The following is a 19045-nucleotide window of genomic DNA, read 5'->3' on the forward strand; positions in this document are numbered from 1 at the left end:
GATCATGGAGTGTATCCAACTCTGCTGACAATGCAAAGGAAGGTTTAAAAAAAAAAAGGATGGTAAGGAGTTTGCAAATAGATTAAAATGAAAATAGGCAGAAGATAAAAAAAATGACAATATAACGTGGGGCAGTATAAAGTTATTCACTTGAAAGGAAAAGTACAAAAGCATATTCTTTTATATATAGGACAGGAAAATATTGGCATTCAGAGGGGACCGGAGATCCTTGTACATGAATCACAAAGCTAATGCATAACTTAGTAAGCAATAAGGACAGCAATTACAGTAGTCCTCCTGTACCCTCAGGGTTACGTTCCAAGACCTATAGCACAGAAGCCTGAAGCTGTAGATAGGAGTGAACTCATTCATTTAAAGGAGTTCACTTGCCTTCCCAGCAGCGCCCTGGTTCTGGAAGATTCCCTACAATACGCTTGGGCTGTGGTAAACCGTGGGCAACTAAAACCATGGAACCCGGACCTGTTGATAGGAGGGTTGCCCTTCATGCTACCTTTATTAGAAAGGGATTGGAGAATAAGAATCAAGTAGTATTATGAAAATTATATGGGGCATTCGAGAGACCACGTGTGAGGGCAGTTTACAGTTTTGGTTTCCTTACTTGGACTAGAGCAAGTGCAACAAAGGCTCACTGGATTGGTTTGAGAGTTGAAGGGATTGTCTTCAGAGTAGACCAGGTCGATGTTCCCAAGAATTTAGAAAAATGACAGAGAATCTAAGTTCAACAGATATATGGAAGTATATAAAGATATCCAAACAAGAGGTTTAAAAGACTGGATGTTTTTGAGTTGGGGAATATGGAGGAGATGAGATATGGGTAAATGACTTCCCTCAAAGAGAGTTGTGAATTTTGGATTTGTCAGCTGAGGATACTTTTGATGTTCAGACACGGAGTACATTTAGATACTAAGGGAATAATGTCATAATGTGGGAAGACAGTTGATTTTGAAAAATCAGCTACAAATTTAATATTGCTGCAGGTTTTTGCTCTTATTTCTTATAGTTATTATTCATGAGAGAGATTAGATTAGATTAGATTACTTACACTGTGGAAACAGGCCCTTCGGCCCAACAAGTCCACACCGCCCCGCCGAAGCGCAACCCACCCATACCCCTATATTTACCCCTTAACCTAACACTACGGGCAATTTAGCATGGCCAATTCACCTGACCTGCACATCTTTGGACTGTGGGAGGAAACCGGAGCACCCGGAGGAAACCCACGCAGACACGGGGAGAACGTGCAAACTCCACACAGTCAGTCGCCTGAGGCGGGAAATGAACCCGGGTCTCTGGCGCTGTGAGGCAGCAGTGCTAACCACTGTGCCACCGTGCCACCCACAGTGAGGTTAATGATTAGACCAGGATGAGGGAAAAGCTGAAGGAATTGGTAGAACTGAGGTTTAGGAAGCTGACTTAAATCACACAGATGGAAAAGCCCACAGTTTTTTCATGGTAAAAACAATGACTGCAGATGCTGAAAATCAAATACTGGATTAGTGGTGCTGGAAGAGCACAGCAGTTGTTGGATGCTGCCTGAACTGCTGTGCTCTTCCAGCACCACTAATCCAGTACACAGTTTTTTCATGCCTGTTGCAGGAAGTAAGGATGGAAGAGTCAAGACAGGAAAGAACAATAGAATTTTGGTAATGTTAGTGCACTGATGATCCAGAGACCTAGACTAATGTTCCGCAGATAGGAATACAAATCCCACCAGTATTTAAAATGAGAAAATATGAATGCAATGCATTCAGTAACAAATGTTATTAAACCATTGATTGCCATCAAAATCAATGTGGTTTCCAATGTCCTTAAAGAAAATCTGCCTTGCTTACCCCAAATGCCTATATCTTACAATAGACCTTCAGCAACATAAGTGATACCTAACTGCTCTTGGATTTTGCCTTGCAAGCCACATAGTTGCATTGAATCACTGCTGAAAATTTGAAACATAAAACAGAGAGTCCTCTTTACGTCAACATAGGCACTCAAGTAACAAAAGCACATTAGCCTGTTATGCCATCAGATACAATAAAAGCACACCCTTCCCAGTCAACATTTCCATGTTCTCTTTATTAACGTCTGGGAAATTATGCCAAAATTGACAGCGCTGTCACATAGATTGTGTCAACCTGACACAGTCATACTCACTAAATCAGACCTTACACCCAAACACCTCATCACTATCCTGCTCAGTCCTGTGCTATTGGTAAAATAGGCCAGCCATAGGTTGCAGCTCAAAGGTATACTAATGAAAGTTGCCAGACAGTATTCAACAATAACTCTGGATCCTAAGAATTCTCATTGCACCAGGGACAAATATAATCAAGGAAACATGCAGCTGATCACCTCCCTCAACTCCAGAAATTAATACACTTTCAAATTGGACATAACTTAAGAACAACTGAGAGTAGCAAAGTCATAAAAGGACTTCTGGATAGAGCTTCAATGCACATACCAAGCACAGCTATTGACCAGGTTTTTAAGAATATATCTAAGTCTGGAGCTATAGCAGGTGCTGAGACCATCCAAAAGAAAATATTCAACCACATCCTAACCAATCCATCTATTATAGGTGGATCTATCCATGACTGTTTGGTTTAGCACTAGATGTCCTAAAAGTTAGTTGCCAAACTGGTGAAGTTACGAAGGATATTATATATGTTAAATAGAGGTATTTGCACATTACTGACTTTCCCTCCCATTTTTGTCTCATCAGCAAATTTAGCAACCACACATTTGGCCCCTTCATCTAAGGATCCTTCAAACTATGACCAAAACTATCTAGAAGAGTAAGGTTATCAGATGCACTGGATCACTATCACCTGCAAGTCCCCCTTCAAGTCACTAGTAAATATCTAGGTCTATTCATTGTCACTATTCTAAAATCACTCACTGAAACCACGTGGACTGCAACAGTGCATGATAATCTCTCACCACCATATCCTAGTCTATAAGAAGAGAGAACAAATGCCTATTCCCACGTCGCCTGAACAAATGGGGAGGAAATAAAAAGCATATAACCTAGTTTGACAGAGTCAAAGGTGCTATCTTTCATTTGATATATTAAACAGAAGGCCACCTGCCCCTCAGGTGGACAAACTCGACCTGTATCATCTTTTCCAATCCGCAGAGAAGCTGATCTACTGTTCAGACCAAACCTCATTCCTGAAGCAACAGTATAAACTTTTAAACTCCGCAAGTATTTTTTTTAAATCTCCAAAATGGACAGTCTTCAGACATCCACTTACGTAAGTATTTTCTCTTCTGTGCCTCACTAGACTGACTGTTAAAGGTAGCCCCACAAGACCAAAACTTATAGAGCAGAAGTAGGCCATTCGGCTTTAGCCCAAAACGTTGATTCTCCTGCTCCTCAGATGCTGCCTGACCAGCCGTACTTTTCCAGCACCACACTCTTGACTCTGACCTCCAGCATCTGCAGTCCTCACTTTCTCCTAGTTCATTCAGCCCACCAAATCTACTCTACCATTCTACATTGATAATCCTCAACTCAGTTTTGTTGCTCTATCCCCTTGATTCCTTTACTAGTTAAAAATCTGTAAACCTTAGCCTTGAATATTCTTAACAACCAAGCTTTGATCGCACTCTTCAGTAAAGAACTCCACAGAATGACTAATCTTTTCTGTCTTAAATAAGCAACCCCTTGTTCTGAGATTCTGCTCTCTGGTCCGAATCTCTCCCCAAGGGAAAACAACCTTTCCACATTTACCCTGTCAAGTCCTTTAAGAATCTTGTATGTTTCAATACAACTGCCTTTCACACTTCTAAATTACAGGTACAGGCCCAACGAGGCATCGTCTCCTCAGTCAGTCAGTCAATCACACCATACCCAGTATCAGCCAACTGAACTATTTGCGGACTGCATCCAATTCTAGAATATGTTTCCTTTGATAAGGGGCCCAAAACTGTTCTGTATTCCAGCTGTTGTCTGATTACTGCTTTGTATAGTTTTAGCAAAACTTTCTTACTTTTAGCTCCTGAAGTGTAAACAGTAGAAACCTGTTGGATTATAACCTGGTTGTGTGCGATTTTTAACATTGGGGGACACTGTCAATGAGTACAGAGAAATGGCAGACAGGTTGAATAATTACTTTGTCTCAATATTTACAGAGGATAGCTTAATGAAAGTTTGAGGAAATTAAAAGTTGATCGGGGTCAGGAGCCGAAGTAAAACATCAGCATAAGGAAATTAATTGAATTGAAGAGTGACAAATCTGCAGGATCTGACAGCTTCCATTAGAGAATATATAAAGTAGGGAAGCACATTGCAGACACCGACTATAATCTTTCTGACTTTCCTAGATACAAAGGTTGGAATATTGTGCATATCACTCCGCTTTTAAGAAGTGAGAAAGAGGAAACCTACATAATTACAGACCAATTAGCTGAACATCTGCGGTGGGGAAATTATTGGGAGTCTACAATTAGATATTAATAATTAACTGAAAATTTTCGACTTGTCTATCGGGGGGAGCCAGGGCGGTTTCATGACAGGTACATCAAACACCATGGGTAATTTTTCGAACTATCTTCCACAAATGGAAACGGATGCTGAATCAGTAGTTCATTTTAAATGTGAGGTAGATAAGTTTTTGTTAAGCAAAGTTATTTAAGGGATGGGGAGTTAGTCTACCATCTGATTATAAAGGTAGAAGGTCCTCGTGGGGCAGAAGGGCCCATACCTGTTCTTCTAGAGAGAGAAAAAACATCGGAATAACGAGCCCTCAAAGAGCTTCAATTTCAAACGTAAGAGACTGAAATATCAAACGAAAATATTGTGCTTCGAGGAGGAGGGTCTCTCTCTCGCTCACTCACTCACTCAGAGGCGCGCGCGGGCACGAGCCCTGCTCCGGCTTCGGGCGGTGCCGGGACACGACACAGGCCCTGGGCGGCTGGCACCGGCCCACCCAGGGCCCAAGCCCCAGGCCCGGGGGCTTCCACTCCACACCACATCAGACTAGTGTCCCCCCCCTCACCCCTCACTTACCGAGAACCAAGATCAGTAAAAGGGCGGCGGTAGCAGCGGCACGAAGCGGGGCCATGGTGCACTCCACCGGGAGGGAAGATGGCGCAGCCTGGAGCGGCACAGGTTAGTCCCTCCTGTCTCCAGGAAAAGCAGCCGATTAAGGACTCACTCTAAATAACACATCATTCAAAAAGAGAGGAACGGTCGAAGTATCGAACAACGGATTCCTTCCCCCCTCTCGCTCTCTCTCTCTCAAGAATGAAGCATTTCCTTGGAGAGGAGACACCGCCTTCGCCCTCCTCCAAGGTTCAGCTTCCTCTCTCTGATATAAACAAACATGCCCTTTCGCTGCAGGAGAAGAACTTCCTTCACTTTCAAACTTACCACAGACCAGCTCCACTCGAAAAAGGAAGTCCAATGGGATGTCTCTCTCGCAAGGCTGGTAATCTTTCCTTTTCAAACTAATTCTTTAAAACGACGGTTTTTTAAAAAAAATAAAAAGGAAATAGTGTCCAATTAAAACCTGAAGGTTCACAAGAGCAACAGTCGATTTCCAGTCCCAGAGAGTTATTATTGATGACGGAACCAAATAAGATCTCCAAATATGCACATTAAGCATTTCCCCAGTCACTGAGCACAGTGACTATGGGATATCACCTTCATGGGAGAGAAAAAAAGAGAACTGTTAAAGGGAAGCCAGCATATGACTCCAGACGACCAGCATCAATGTTGTCGAATCTTAATTGCAGTCTGAAATGGCCCAGAGACAATCAGTTCAAAGGGCAACTACGGATGGGCAACAAATATTGCAAATATTTAATTGCAGGTACATTGTACACCACTGGATTAGTGGTGCTGGAAGAGCACAGCAATTCAGGCAGCATCCAACGAGCAGCACCACTAATCCAGTATTTGCTTTCCAGCATCTGCAGTCATTGTTTTTACCACATTGTACACCACTCCAAACAATTATTGTTGAACCTATGGTTTATTATAACCCAGAGGTTTTTCTTACTACAGATGCTATCACAACTATTGAACTATATGCACACTATCTACTTTTTGTTTTAGTTCTGCCTTTCCACTATCTACAATATTTTGTTATTGTCTTTCTGAATCAAACCCTGCTACATTGTAATTTATCCAGATGCAGTTAGTGGTGAAACAATTATAATGAGTCCAGTTAAAGTGTATTTTTTCCTTAAAAGCTGCAATAAAACTGGTTTGTTCTGAAATTTCGTCACTGCAGCATCATTGACTCCAGACCGGCAGCAATGTTGTCGACTCTTAATTGCAGTCTGAAATGGCCCAGAGACAATCAATTCAAAGGGCAACTACAAATGGGCAACAAATGTTGCAAATATTTAATTGCAGGTACATTGTACACCACTCCAAACAATCCATGTGACAGGATCTTGCCCTGTCACCTGCTGTGTGGGACTGAAGCCCTACAATGTACCACAGTGCCCCCAGTATGCAACATTGAGCGCAGATGCGAAAGCTAATTTCGGATTTTCCTCCCACTCCTGACATCACTGTTCCTGTTTGCACTGCTCTGTCATGCTACATGGTAATGGATGATAAGGTTGTATTGAGGATCGATGATCCAAAGCCTACCAGAGAAGAGGCAGGACATGCAGAATAGTCCATTTCAAATATGTATGGCAAATTCCTTACGTTTGAGCCCTGTAAAGCAATCATATATTAAGCTCAATATTAGTTCAATGTCAGTTAATCCATGAGAGTTAGCATCTCTACATTGTATGAATTGATTAATTCCATGCTATATCAAGTTCAGAAAGAGAAATAAAAAGATAGGGGAAGGAAAGGTTGGATTGAGAAAAAGACACAAAGGTAATGTATTTAAATGACATTATTAAAATGTCCAATTACAACCTGAAAGAATGGATTTCACATCAGTAATAATTAATTTACAGTATCAATATTTGATTATTATTAATGATTAAAATGAGGAATATAAATGTAATATCCCCAAATTTGTAGGTGATACAAAGCTGGGTGGAAGGGTGGATACTGAGATACTTTAATATGATTTGGTCAGAAGTCAGACTACACACAGTTATAGTTCAACAGGTTTATTTGAAATCAAAAGTTTTTGAAGCACTGCCCCTTTGCCAGGTGACATGAAGAAAAACATACAGACACAGAATTGATGGGCAGAGAGGTCAATGGGCAAAGAGATCAAAAAAATCATACAAATGGTGTGAGTGGAGTGTTGAATAATAAGTCTCTGCAGGTGTCAGAAGTGTCAGACAGTGTGAGTAAAGTGTCAACAGCGGAATAGTAAGTGAAGGGGATGATCTGTAATCCAATTAAATGATGCAGAGAGATAATTCCAAAACTTAAAAATAAGGTGGTGCTGGAGACAAACCAACCAGCTGAAATGACATGCTGAGGGTCGAACCAAAGTAACAACTATTCAAAATCTGTACAAACTAATTGTAGTAGAAAGACCATAGCAAGTTATCAAGGTGTTACTGTTAAAACAGGACAGTAAGAAAGATTTTACAAATACAGACTATAGTGGGGTTACACATAGGTTGACATGAACCCAAAATCACTGTTGAAGCCGTCTTCATTGGTACAGAACTTGGTTATCAGTTTCTGCTTGGCAATTCTGGGTTGATGTGTATGTCAATAGCCACCTTGGACGACACTTACCTGAAGATTGAAGACTGAATGTCTTTGACAGCTGATGTGTTCGATGACTGGGAGGGAACATTCCAGTCTGATGATTTTTACCCGGTGTCTGTTCATCTGTTGCCATTGCGTCTGTATGGTCTCACCAGTATACCATGCCTCAGGGCATTCTTGCCTGCAGCGTATGCAGTAGCCAACACTGGCCGAGTCACACGCGTATCTGTCATGTTCATGATTGCTGGTGTTCCCACATGTGATGATAGCATCCATGTCGATTTCTACCACATGCTCCGTTTTCCTCCCACAGTCCAAAGATGTGCAGGTTAGTGGATCGGCCTTGCTAAATTGCCTATAATATCCAGGGATATGCAGGCTATGTGGATTAACCATGGGAAGTGCAGGGTTACAGAGATAGGGTCGGGTAGTGGGTCTAGGTAGAATGCTCTTCAGAAGGTTGTTATAGACTGAATGGCCTACTTCCAAGCTGTAGGGATTCTATTATTCTTTAATTCTAACTAATGATGGGGTAGTGTGGAAGCTCTACAGATATCCCAGTTCTCAACAATGGGGGAGCCCAACACATCATTGCAAAAGATAAAGCTGAAATATTTACATCCACTGTCAGCCAGAATGTCAAATGGATGATCCATCTTTGCCTCCTCCAGCAGTCCCCAGCAATCCCAATGCCAAGCTTCAACCAATTGGATTTAGTACATGTGATATCAAGAAACAGATGAAGGTACTGGATATTGCTAAGGTGCTAAGCCCCGACAACATTGTGGCAATGGTAATAAAGACCTCTGCTTCAGAGTTAGCCATGTTTTCAGCCAAAGTATTCCAAGCCAGCTACAGTCCTGGTATCCATCCAACAATGTGGAAAATTGTCTAGGTATGTCCTGTGCATACAGGGAGACTGGAATGCAGTGCCTGGGAGGGTAGTTGAGGCACGAAACCTCACAATCTTTAAAAAGTATAGGAACAAGTATTTGAATATCATAACATTCAAGGCTACGGCTCTAGTGTGGGAAAGTGTGACTAGTGTTGATAGTAGTGTCTTTTTATCAGGACAGACTTGATAGGCTAAAGGGCCTCTTCTGTACTGTAAGATTCTATGATTCTATGACCCAACTAGCAATAATTGTTCATCAATTATCTTCCCGCCAGCATAATGTAAGAAGTGGGGTTATAAGATAATGATCGCACAATGTTCAGTATCATTCACAACACTTTAGATACTGAAACAGCCCATGTGGAAGTATAGCAAGATCTGAACAATATCCAGGCTTTGGCTGATAACTGACAAGTTACCTCCGTATCACACAAGTGCCAGGCAATGACCATCTCCAGTAAGAGAGAATCAGTAACTGAATTAATGCAGGAAAGATAAGTGTCATTTTACTTTCAGGTGCCAAACACCACAGTCTGTCTTCCTCAGCTTTCTCTTCCCCTGATGAATGCATCATTCCTCTGTCTCAAGGCATCTCCTCACGACTCCATTTGTATAGCTAACAATGACGTTTGCCACCATCTCAGTGCCATCCCACACCAAGACTCAGAACCACTTACAAATGTTGTCACTTTATCCCCTACACAATTTCCAATTTTTACATATCTTAAGGTACATTCCCTCCTTGAAGACAAAGAGTGTATGATGTGATGGAGCGTCAGAAAACTGGGGTTAGATGGTCCACAAGTGATAATTACCCTGACGCTGCTGCAGAGGAGGCTATGGAGACTGGAAGGGTCAATGGTGATGGAGAGATGGGAATCTCCATTACACCTGGTGACAAAATTAGAAATTAGAATATTATTTGGTATTTTACATTAACTTGTGTTGATGCCTCTCACTCTTAATAATGAAAGGTGAACATCTGCACAGTGATGCCTACTCTGTATGTGAGATTTTTCAATTCTCAGGGGTTTTACAACTAACGCAGGACAGCTGCAGAAGGAAACCAAGAAGTTCTCAGAAGAGGTTACACACTCTGAGGACATGCCATGCGGTACTCTGGGGACATAGGTTTAGATCCTATCATGGTAACCGGTGAATTTTAACTTAATTATAAATAAATTAATTAAATATGTGGAATTGAAAATAAATCATCTATCTTTATCTATTCTGACCGATAGTGCCTTCAGGTGCAGGTTTGTAGTTCCTTGAAAGTGGAGTCACAGGCAGATAGAGTGGTGAGGAAGGCATTCGGTACTCTTGTTTTTATTGGTCAGTACATTGAATATAGGGTTTGGAGGGTCATATTGCAGCTATACAGGACATTGGTTAGGTCAGGTTTGGAATACTGCGTTCAATTCTGGTTTCCTGCTTTCGGAAAGATGTTGTTGAACTTGAAAGGGTTCAGGAAAGATTTACAATAATGTTGCCAGGGTTGGAGCATTTGAGCTCCAGGAGAGAAGCTGGGAAAGGCTGAATACACTGGGGCTGTTTTCCCTGGAATATTGGAGGCTGAGGGGTGACCTTCTAGAGGTTTAGGGTGTATAGTCAAGATCTTTTCCCAGAGTAGGGGTGTCCAAAACTAGAGGGCATAGGTTTAAAATGAAGGGGGAAAGATTTAAAAGGGACCTAAGGGACAACTTTTTCATGCAGTGGGAAATTTGCTGCCAGAGGAGGTGGTGGAGGCTGGTATAATTATGACATTTAAAAGGAATCTGGATGGGTACATGAATAGGAAGGGTTTAGATGAATGTGGGCCAAATACTGGCAAATGGAATTAGATTAATTTAGGATATCTGGTCAACATGGACGAGTTGGACCAAAGGGTCTGTGTCTGTGCTGTACATCTCTATGACTCTATGATTCAATGTGACCCCCTCCAATAAAGCTTGGCATGCCATTGTTCCAGAAGAGTAAAACATTGAATAGAATTGGAGGGTCCACTTGGTATACCAGCAACACTGTCTATGAGTGTACCTATACAAGAGGAATTGCAATTGTTCAAGAAGTCAGACTCCACCAACTTTTCAAAAGCAATTAGGGATAGACAATAAACACTGGTGCCCAAATCTCATGAAAGAAAGAAAGCCCACATGGTGGTTCATGTTAAACACTGCTCAGCAGAACATAGATACTGAGCATTAATGGCCATCTACAAAGGGCACTGTTCTAGAGTAGCAGCATAATGAGATTGATTTTCAGGTCCAAGTGTTATAGACTAGGCCAGACCATTCAAAACATTCTTAAGCAGGCAGCTCCAGACCATAATTTTACAATTTGTTTTGGTAAGTGTACAGTGAAAATTTCCCGGAGTAAGATAGCAAGGTTGACGACTAGATTTTAAAACAGATAAAAATGTGTTCACAAAATTACACAATGAAACACAAAGAACAGAATAAAGAACCCCTATAGAACTCAACCTATCCAACTAACCTTAATGATGCTATTCCAAATATACACAACAGTCTCAATTAGCAAACTCCCTTTAAAACCCAGTTTAAATGGAACACATGCTTACAGGTTGAAGTTGAAGGGAAGAAAAGAGAGAAAGTTTTCACACAGCTCCCTGTTGAACTTCCCAGTTCAAGACTGAACTTGACCACTCCCCTTACATTATACTTCTAAAACATAAACACTTTGGCCTGAAGTCTCATGTGTTTACATATAATCAAAAGGCCTCTCAAAATTCTTTTCATCTCTGTACCAAATCAGACTGATCAGAGCCCGGCCCGGTTTATTGCCCCTCTGAAAAAAAATCAAGGACAGAGTCTCCTTGAGCCAAGGAATAGCTTTTAGATATAAAAAAAGGGACTAGCTTTGTGATACAAGAAGAGTAAAGGGTTTAACAGGGGAAGGTAAACATTGCTCTGATGGCTACTATGCTGGTTTCCTTTCTTCAAATCCTCAGCAGATTGTTTTCAAGTAAAAGTGAGATGGAGGTTGAAAGCTGTGAAAGGTGCTGACATGGAGCTGCAGCAGGGGCGGCTGAGGCTTGTTTCTGTAGTGTAGTGGTCCTCATGTTCGCCTCACACGCGAAAGGCCCCCAGTTCGAAACTGGGCAGAAACTGCTTTGTTGTGGGTGGCACGGTGGCAAAGTGGTTAGCACTGCTGCCTCACAGCGCCAGAGACCCAGGTTCAATTCCCGTCTCAGGCGACTGACTGTGTGGAGTTTGCACATTCTCCCCGTGTCTGCGTGGGTTTCCTCCGGGTGCTCCGGTTTCCTCCCACAGTCCAAAGATGTGCAGGTCAGGTGAATTGGCTATGCTAAATTGCCCGTAGTGTTAGGTAAGGGGTAAATGTAGGGGTATGGGTGGGTTGCGCTTCGGCAGGGCGGTGTGGACTTGTTGGGCCGAAGGGCCTGTTTCCACACTGTAAGTAATCTAATCTAATCTAATCTAATCTAATCCATAAAGGGCCAGGTAAAGCCAATTAAGGGAAACTGACTGGATTTTCCATGGGGCCTGCATGTTTCTACAGAAAGTGCCTGGTTCCTTGCCCCTAAATGTAACAGCCTAGCTGCTAACCTACTTTTGGATTTAAATGAACTTGCAAAATCATTGACCATCCTTGGAGAAAGTTTGGAGGAGTCAGTCTCGGACATGGGTGCCAGGATATGTCAAAGTTCCTGTGCTGGCATGAGTATCCATTGAAAAAGTAGTAGGGAGCATTGAATGAGGCAGAGAACTGTGTGCATACTTGTCCTGCACTCTTTGCCACTTTATATAAGAGGAAAGCTTTTCCTTAATTGTTCAACACTTTACTGATGTGCAGTGAACTTTTCTCCTGTTCTTGGATTGCAAGGAAGTGAGAGTTAAGCCATGAGTGAGTAGATGGAGAAAGGAAACAAAGCTATAGGAACTCTGAACATGGTCATCTAACTTCCATTCCTAGCTCCCCCAAACCCCAACATCCACTTGTTAGAGCCCACTCTGCCTCCAAGTACCACTGACCAAGTTTGTCTCAATTACAGCTCTACAAGTCCCTGGTGAGCCCACACTTGGAATATTGTGTCCAGATCTGGTCGCCCTACTATAGGAAAGATACAGAGGCTTTGGGGAGGGTGCAAAGAAGGTTTACCAGGATGCTGACTGGACTGGGAAGCTTGCCTTATGAAGAAAGGTTGAATAAGCTCGGACTTTTCTCTCTGGAGAGAAGGAGGAAGAGAGGAGACCTGATCGAGGTATACAAGATAATCAGTGGAACAGATAGAGTCAATAGCCAGAGACTTTTCCCCAGGGCAGGATTGACTGTTACGAGGAGTCATAGTTTATAGATATTAGGAGGAAGGTATGAAAGAGACGTCAGAGGTAGGCTCTTTACACAGAGAGTTGTGAATGCATGGAATGCGTTGCCAGCTGTGGTGGTGGAAGCAGAGTCATTGGGGACATTTAAGCGACTGCTGGACATGCACACGGATAGCAGTGAGTTGAGGGGTGTATAGGTTAAGTTACTGTATTTTACATTAGGATTAACCTCTGCACAACATCGTGGGCCAAAGGGCCTGTTCTGTGCTGTACTTTTCTATGTTCTATGTTCTATGAAGGTGCTATGGAGCTTTCTTTGAAAAACTCAGAGAATATTGGTAATGGGAACCATTGCTGATAGGGGAGTAATCAGCTGCCTCTAGTACTGCTGAAGCATTATGTAGGAGTACCTGGGGAAAAACAATCTTACGCAGCATGAGGAGATTCACTTGAGTGACTATGAAAATGTCAATGTATTAATGTATTGCAAAATGTTAATGAATCATTCATTTTATTTTAAATTTCCATTGCCCACTCATCCCCGTTGTTCCTTCCTACCTTTCAGATAGAGTTAACCTTAGTAGAATGATGTACCAATGAAAGACGAACAAAGATTGGCAATGTTCTGACTTTGGAATTGCTATGTGTTGCAGAGTGTGGTGGATGTGATTGAACAGCAGGTTGAGCATTGCTCTGCCATCTCACAGTCAGATTATTTGAACCATGCCTGGATTAGTTTATCATGGACTTCTCATAACATGTAGGTGAGTGATTGCAGGCACTTGGACACATCAGGCTCCACCCCCTCCTCCTCCTTCTTCTAAAGATGCTGAGCAACCCTCAGAATCCTCCTCCTGACATTCCAGCCTTCTCTTCATTATGGTGTTGGCAAAAATGTAGCAGGCCACTATCACAATGCTTTCTGTGTGTACTGCTTGCTTGTATGTACTGAAGGTTGTCCCCAGATCTATTCTGGCATCTGATTCACATCTTTACCAACCACTACTTGGTAGTGTGGACGAGCAGAGGGATCTTGGTGTCCATGTACACAGATCTCTGAAAGTTGCCACCCAGGTAAATAGTGCAGTGAAGAAGGAATATGGCGTACTGGCTTTTATTGGTAGAGGAATTGAGTTCCGGAGTCCTGAGGTCATGCTGCAGTTGTATAAGACTCTGGTGCGGCCGCATCTGGAATATTGTGTGCAGTTTTGGTCGCCATACTATAGGAAGGATGTGGAGGCACTGGAACGGGTGCAGAGGAAGTTTACCAGGATGTTGCCTGGTATGGTAGGAAAATCCTATGAGGAAAGGCTGAGGCACTTGGGGTTGTTTTCATTGGAGAAAAGAAGGTTTAGGGGTGACTTGATAGAGGTGTACAAGATGATTAGGGGGTTAGATAGGGTTGACAGTGAGAACCTTTTTCCACGTATGGAGTCAGCTATTACAAGGGGGCATAGCTTTAAATTAAGGGGGGGTAGATATAGGACTGATGTTAGGGGTAGGTTCTTCACTCAGCGAGTCGTAAGTTCATGGAATGCCCTGCCAGTAGCAGTAGTGGACTCTCCCTCTTTATGGGTATTTAAGCGGGCATTGGATAGGTATATGGAGGATAGTGGGTTAGTGTAGGTTAGGTGGGCTTTGATCGGCGCAACATCGAGGGCTGAAGGGCCTGTACTGCGCTGTATTCTTCTATGTTCTATGTTCTATGTTCTATAATGGCTTGCTTCATGAGCAATCTTGTGCTTATGTGGCTGCTTGTGTCTTTGTTCTTCAATAATGTTGCTGTCTTTATTGATATTAATATTTAGCTTTTAAAGGGTAGCCCTAATCTCCATTGAGTCACTCACTGAAACTACAAAGGCATTACATGGCAGCTTCCAGGATGGCTTGCCACTAGTACTTTGCTAGATTGGAATCTCATTTAATTGACAGAGACCGCTGGTTGATTTGAGGCCATCTAGATTGCCAGTGCCAGACCAATGTCAAAGTTGCCACCTCAGGCACCATCTTTTGACACCGGGCCTATCTGACAACATCTCCTCTGCCAATGTAGCAGCTGATACCGGGTTCTGTGCTTGCCCCTCCATCTGCTGCCTTGCTACCAGGGTCCCACACCGGGCTCAATAGCTGCCTTGCACCCTCCTCATCAATCCACCACTGATGCCGCCACAACCGGATTCTCCTCAGAAGGTAAATTGATGCAAACATTAAAGTTCACCAAAGTAAAATATTACCTGTACAGGTTTACTCCTTGCAAACCCCTCACCCTGACAATGTTAAATAGAACAGTCTGTGTGTAAAACTAAATAAAGTTTTACTTAAGGTTTTTGGTTTGCATTGTTTTTAACAGAGCATTCTGCTAAAATTATTTCTACTATTTCCTTTTAAAACCATATGAAGCAACCAGACTTAACCTCAGCCACCCTGCCCACTTTTATTGCATCCAGAAGTAAATAAAGCTGATTCGGGGGTCCACATGACAAGTTTTAAATGCTCAATCAAATGAGGTGCTGCTAGCAACATGTGGCTGAAGTGAAGTTGGTCTGGGAATCCAAAGTGCATAGGTCACAAAGTGGTAGATAGGATGAGTTTATATCCCAATATTACATTTTCTGAGTTACTGATGGTATCAGATTAAATATAATATTCATCAGAAACCAATATAACTTTGACTCACTTTGTGTGGAACATTCTAACTCAGACTTTTCAACTTGAAAACTTGCAAATAGTAAAGTTGCAATTACTGATCACAAACTAGTAGTTATAGTCTCAATTCTAGCTAAGCAGGACTATTTCTGAGCTGGAAGTGTTAGTTTTTCAATGCAGGGACTGTTTCTGTGCAGATGAGGCAGGATGTTCAGGCCCACTGGAGATGAGGATGGACATGGCCTGATTGGATGGTGCTGGCTGTCAGGTGATTTCCCAAATCCATTCCCAGCACTAGCCATTTTTGCTCAGGTGAATTTGAAGCTAGCAGGGCTAACTGCCCTCATGCAGTCAGATTTTCTAAAGAGCATTGTTGAGCCTAAGAAAAGTTTCCTATATTGACAGTGACTGTTTAGGCAGCTGGAAGATAATCAGTGATCAGCTGGTGATTGGTACTTCAGTATTCCTGGAGACTCTCGCTCTCTTGGGTGTGAAAGCAGCCGCATGTTACCTTGTACAGGGAGGATACCCACTCACCACCCCTACAGGAGTAGGTCGGGTTGCAGGAACCATTACTTTAAAGTAACTTTAAAAAATGTTAGTGAAAGGATCCCTCCATGTTTTCACCCTTCCCTTATGTGACTTAACTACCATCTCTCCCCAAGATGGAATGCTTAAGGTTCATCTCCTTCCATGGACATTGAACCTGTCTCCATGTTAATTAAGGGGGAACCCCAGTCAAAATTCCAGACCAGTGATTGTTTCCCAACAGCTATGGACCTGAAGGAAAAATCCAGTCCAGGGTCACTGTTAAATTTCAATAGTAACTACCAGAGGAAAGCATTGACATAGGTGAAAAGCCAAAACCAAAACAACAAGCAAGGGCAATGAAAATATAAAGATGGACAGAACTTTCCCTCTCGGTGGACAGAACTGGAAGGTTCTGTTGCTAGTACAAGGTTTTACTAAATACTGGCCAAAGAAAGGGCCCCCCCCCCCCCCGATTCTGCAACCTACCCAGCATTTGTATCTACTGAACTGTTGTACCAGTAGCACAACCTTACAATTTCTGAATACATAATTATTTTCACTCATTCTTGTTTTCTTTTTAGTTTTCTTATCCCTCTCACTAAATGGAAACTGTAAATAACATAAGCAAGAATGAAATGGAAAAAGCACAAAACAGATATTTTGAATGATTACGCCAAGTATTCCTAAAAGTAAGCATGAAGAGCATGTCCTACACAAAGATTACAAATTATGACAATGTCAGTGACTTTATGATAAATAAATTAGAAGTATTTGACAAGCTAAGTGGGGTTCAAACAAATATAACCACAGGGCCAGATTATATTTATCACTTTTCGCTAGAAGACAAAAGCAATCTGTAAAGATTGCCAATCATTCTGCAGTCAATGAACACTGGGAAGGTATTGGTACATTGAAAACAGGCAGATATGGAATACTCAAAATGGTGAATACAAAGAAACAAGCAACCACAGACCTATTGATATTACTTCCACTCTATTTAATACAATGAATCAATTATCAGAAGTTGAAGATCATCAGTAAAACAACAATGAAGTAAACATTCACGTTTTGAATTCAGAAAGGGAAGATCCTGTTAGAGCAATTACCTTGACTTCTTTGGGGAAGTGGTTAATTTCATGACATGATAAACATCAACTTTCAGAACTTTTTAAGTATTTCCATAAAGGCTATTAATTAAACATGTACTCTGTTGTACTTCCCTGTATTTAGATCAATGAAACTTCAATAGAGAAAGCAGAAAATCTGTGGCCATGCATCCTATCACTTTCACTCACAATTCTTTCGCAGCTGTTTAATTCTGGATTTTAAGTGCTGTGAACTATCTCTCCATGCTTCAGGCTCACTGCCTTTATTCCTGATGAAGGGCTTTTGCCCGAAACGTTGATTTCGCTGCTCGTTGGGTGCTGCCTGAACTGCTGTGCTCTTCCAGCACCACTAATCCAGTATTGAAACACTGCAGCAATAGTGGCTTCCACATTCCAGAGTCATGTTCCTAGCAGGCAGCATTAAGGGAGTTGGAAGGCTGACTGCATTTGTAAAGTGTGGTTGATACTGCAAAGATTGTCAGCGTTGGTAATGCCTAGCAGTGTTGCTCCGAACATACTTCCAGAGAAACACTGAGATAAATCACACAGCTGCTCTTCCTGGAATGAAATGCTCTAAGATTCAATATAGTCTAAACATGGGCAAACAGATTCAAATGTGCAATTAATCTTGCATAGTTTCTGATCATTTAAATTATTGCAGGGTGCAGCAAAAGGCAAAGCACAGTGTTGAGTGCTTACATGCTTGCATAAAGGTGCCACATTGTGAGGGCTTGCACCACTTAAAGTTAGCCTGCACTTTGTAAAGGTTGGGAGGGGGAGCTCATAGCTTTTTTTCATATCATGTGGAGTGAATCAAATTGATTGAAGACTGGCATTGACTGATGCCAAAGACATCGGGAGGAGATCAAGATGGACTATCATTTGACACTTCCGACTGAAGATGCTTATAAATGCTTCGATCTTGCAGTTGGTACTGCCTTACCTTTTTCTGACCACATTGAGAATGAGAGTGGTTGTGAAGCTTCTTGTGCCCCATTGGTTGTTTGACAGTCCACCACCTTTCATAATGGATGTGGCAAGACTTAGGAGCTCAGCTTCCTTACATTGTTTGTAGCATACTGTTTCTGGTGTTAATATAAACGTTATCTTATGGTGTAACTTTACCAGCTTAAGATCTTATTTTTAGGTATGCATAGTACTGCATTAAGCCAAGTTGGTATCCTGATTTAATCGTATTAATAAAATTTTGGTTATGCTGGGCCATGAGCTTGTAGATTGTGGTTGAATCTAATTCAGGTGCTAATTGCATACGGCACTTCATGGATGTCCAATTTTAAACTCTATCTGTTCTGAATCTATCCCATCTGGCACAGTGGTAGTGCCACATAATAACATGACAGTTTCTTTTGTGTGAAAATGGAACGTTGTCTCCACAAAGATTGTGCAGTGGTCACTCCGACCAAATCTTCCATAGTAGGTTGACAAAGATGAGGTTAAGTAGGATTCTGCCTTGTTGGTTCCTTTACCACTTGCTATAGACCCAATTTTTCAGACATAGCCTTAAGGAGTGAGCCAGCTTGGGCAGTAATGTTGTTAGTGAGTCATTCCTGATGATGGTCTTTGAAGTGCACTTCAAGGGTACATTTTATATTCTTATTATTGTCAGTACCTCTTCAAAGTGGTGTCGATCAAGGAGTACTGAATTATTGGTTAATGGAGGATGGTAGATGGAAAGCAGCTCGAGATTTCCTTACTTGAACTGGTACTATGAGGCATCATAGCGTTTGAAATCAATACTCATGAGTGCTTGGCTACCCTGTTTCACTGTGCAACCATCCCTAGTGCATCTGTTCTGTCAGTGGGACAGAACATACCGAGAGGTGGTGATAGAGGAGGAGCTTATATCATTGTCCGAAAGATCTGATTCTATGAATATAACAAT

At 41.9% G+C, this 19045-nt stretch overlaps 2 protein-coding genes across 2 annotated transcripts in view; one reads left to right on the forward strand and one right to left on the reverse strand.

Moving 5' to 3' along the window:
* LOC140486285 (lymphocyte function-associated antigen 3-like) overlaps positions 1 to 5183 on the reverse strand; it is a 44942-nt gene extending 39759 nt beyond the window's left edge. Inside the window, exon 1 of the mRNA XM_072585212.1 lies at positions 5027 to 5183. Within this exon, the coding sequence (XP_072441313.1) occupies positions 5027 to 5081 (55 nt within the window). The 5' untranslated portion in view covers positions 5082 to 5183. The remainder of the gene's footprint in view (positions 1 to 5026) is intronic.
* Positions 5184 to 5263: 80 nt separating this feature from the next.
* Positions 5264 to 19045, forward strand: part of LOC140486286 (uncharacterized) — a 41308-nt gene continuing 27526 nt past the window's right edge. Inside the window, exon 1 of the mRNA XM_072585213.1 lies at positions 5264 to 5447. Coding sequence (XP_072441314.1) covers positions 5264 to 5447 — 184 coding nt within the window. The remainder of the gene's footprint in view (positions 5448 to 19045) is intronic.

The sequence above is a fragment of the Chiloscyllium punctatum genome, chromosome 15 (assembly GCF_047496795.1).
Source record: "Chiloscyllium punctatum isolate Juve2018m chromosome 15, sChiPun1.3, whole genome shotgun sequence".
Lineage (NCBI taxonomy): Eukaryota > Metazoa > Chordata > Chondrichthyes > Orectolobiformes > Hemiscylliidae > Chiloscyllium > Chiloscyllium punctatum.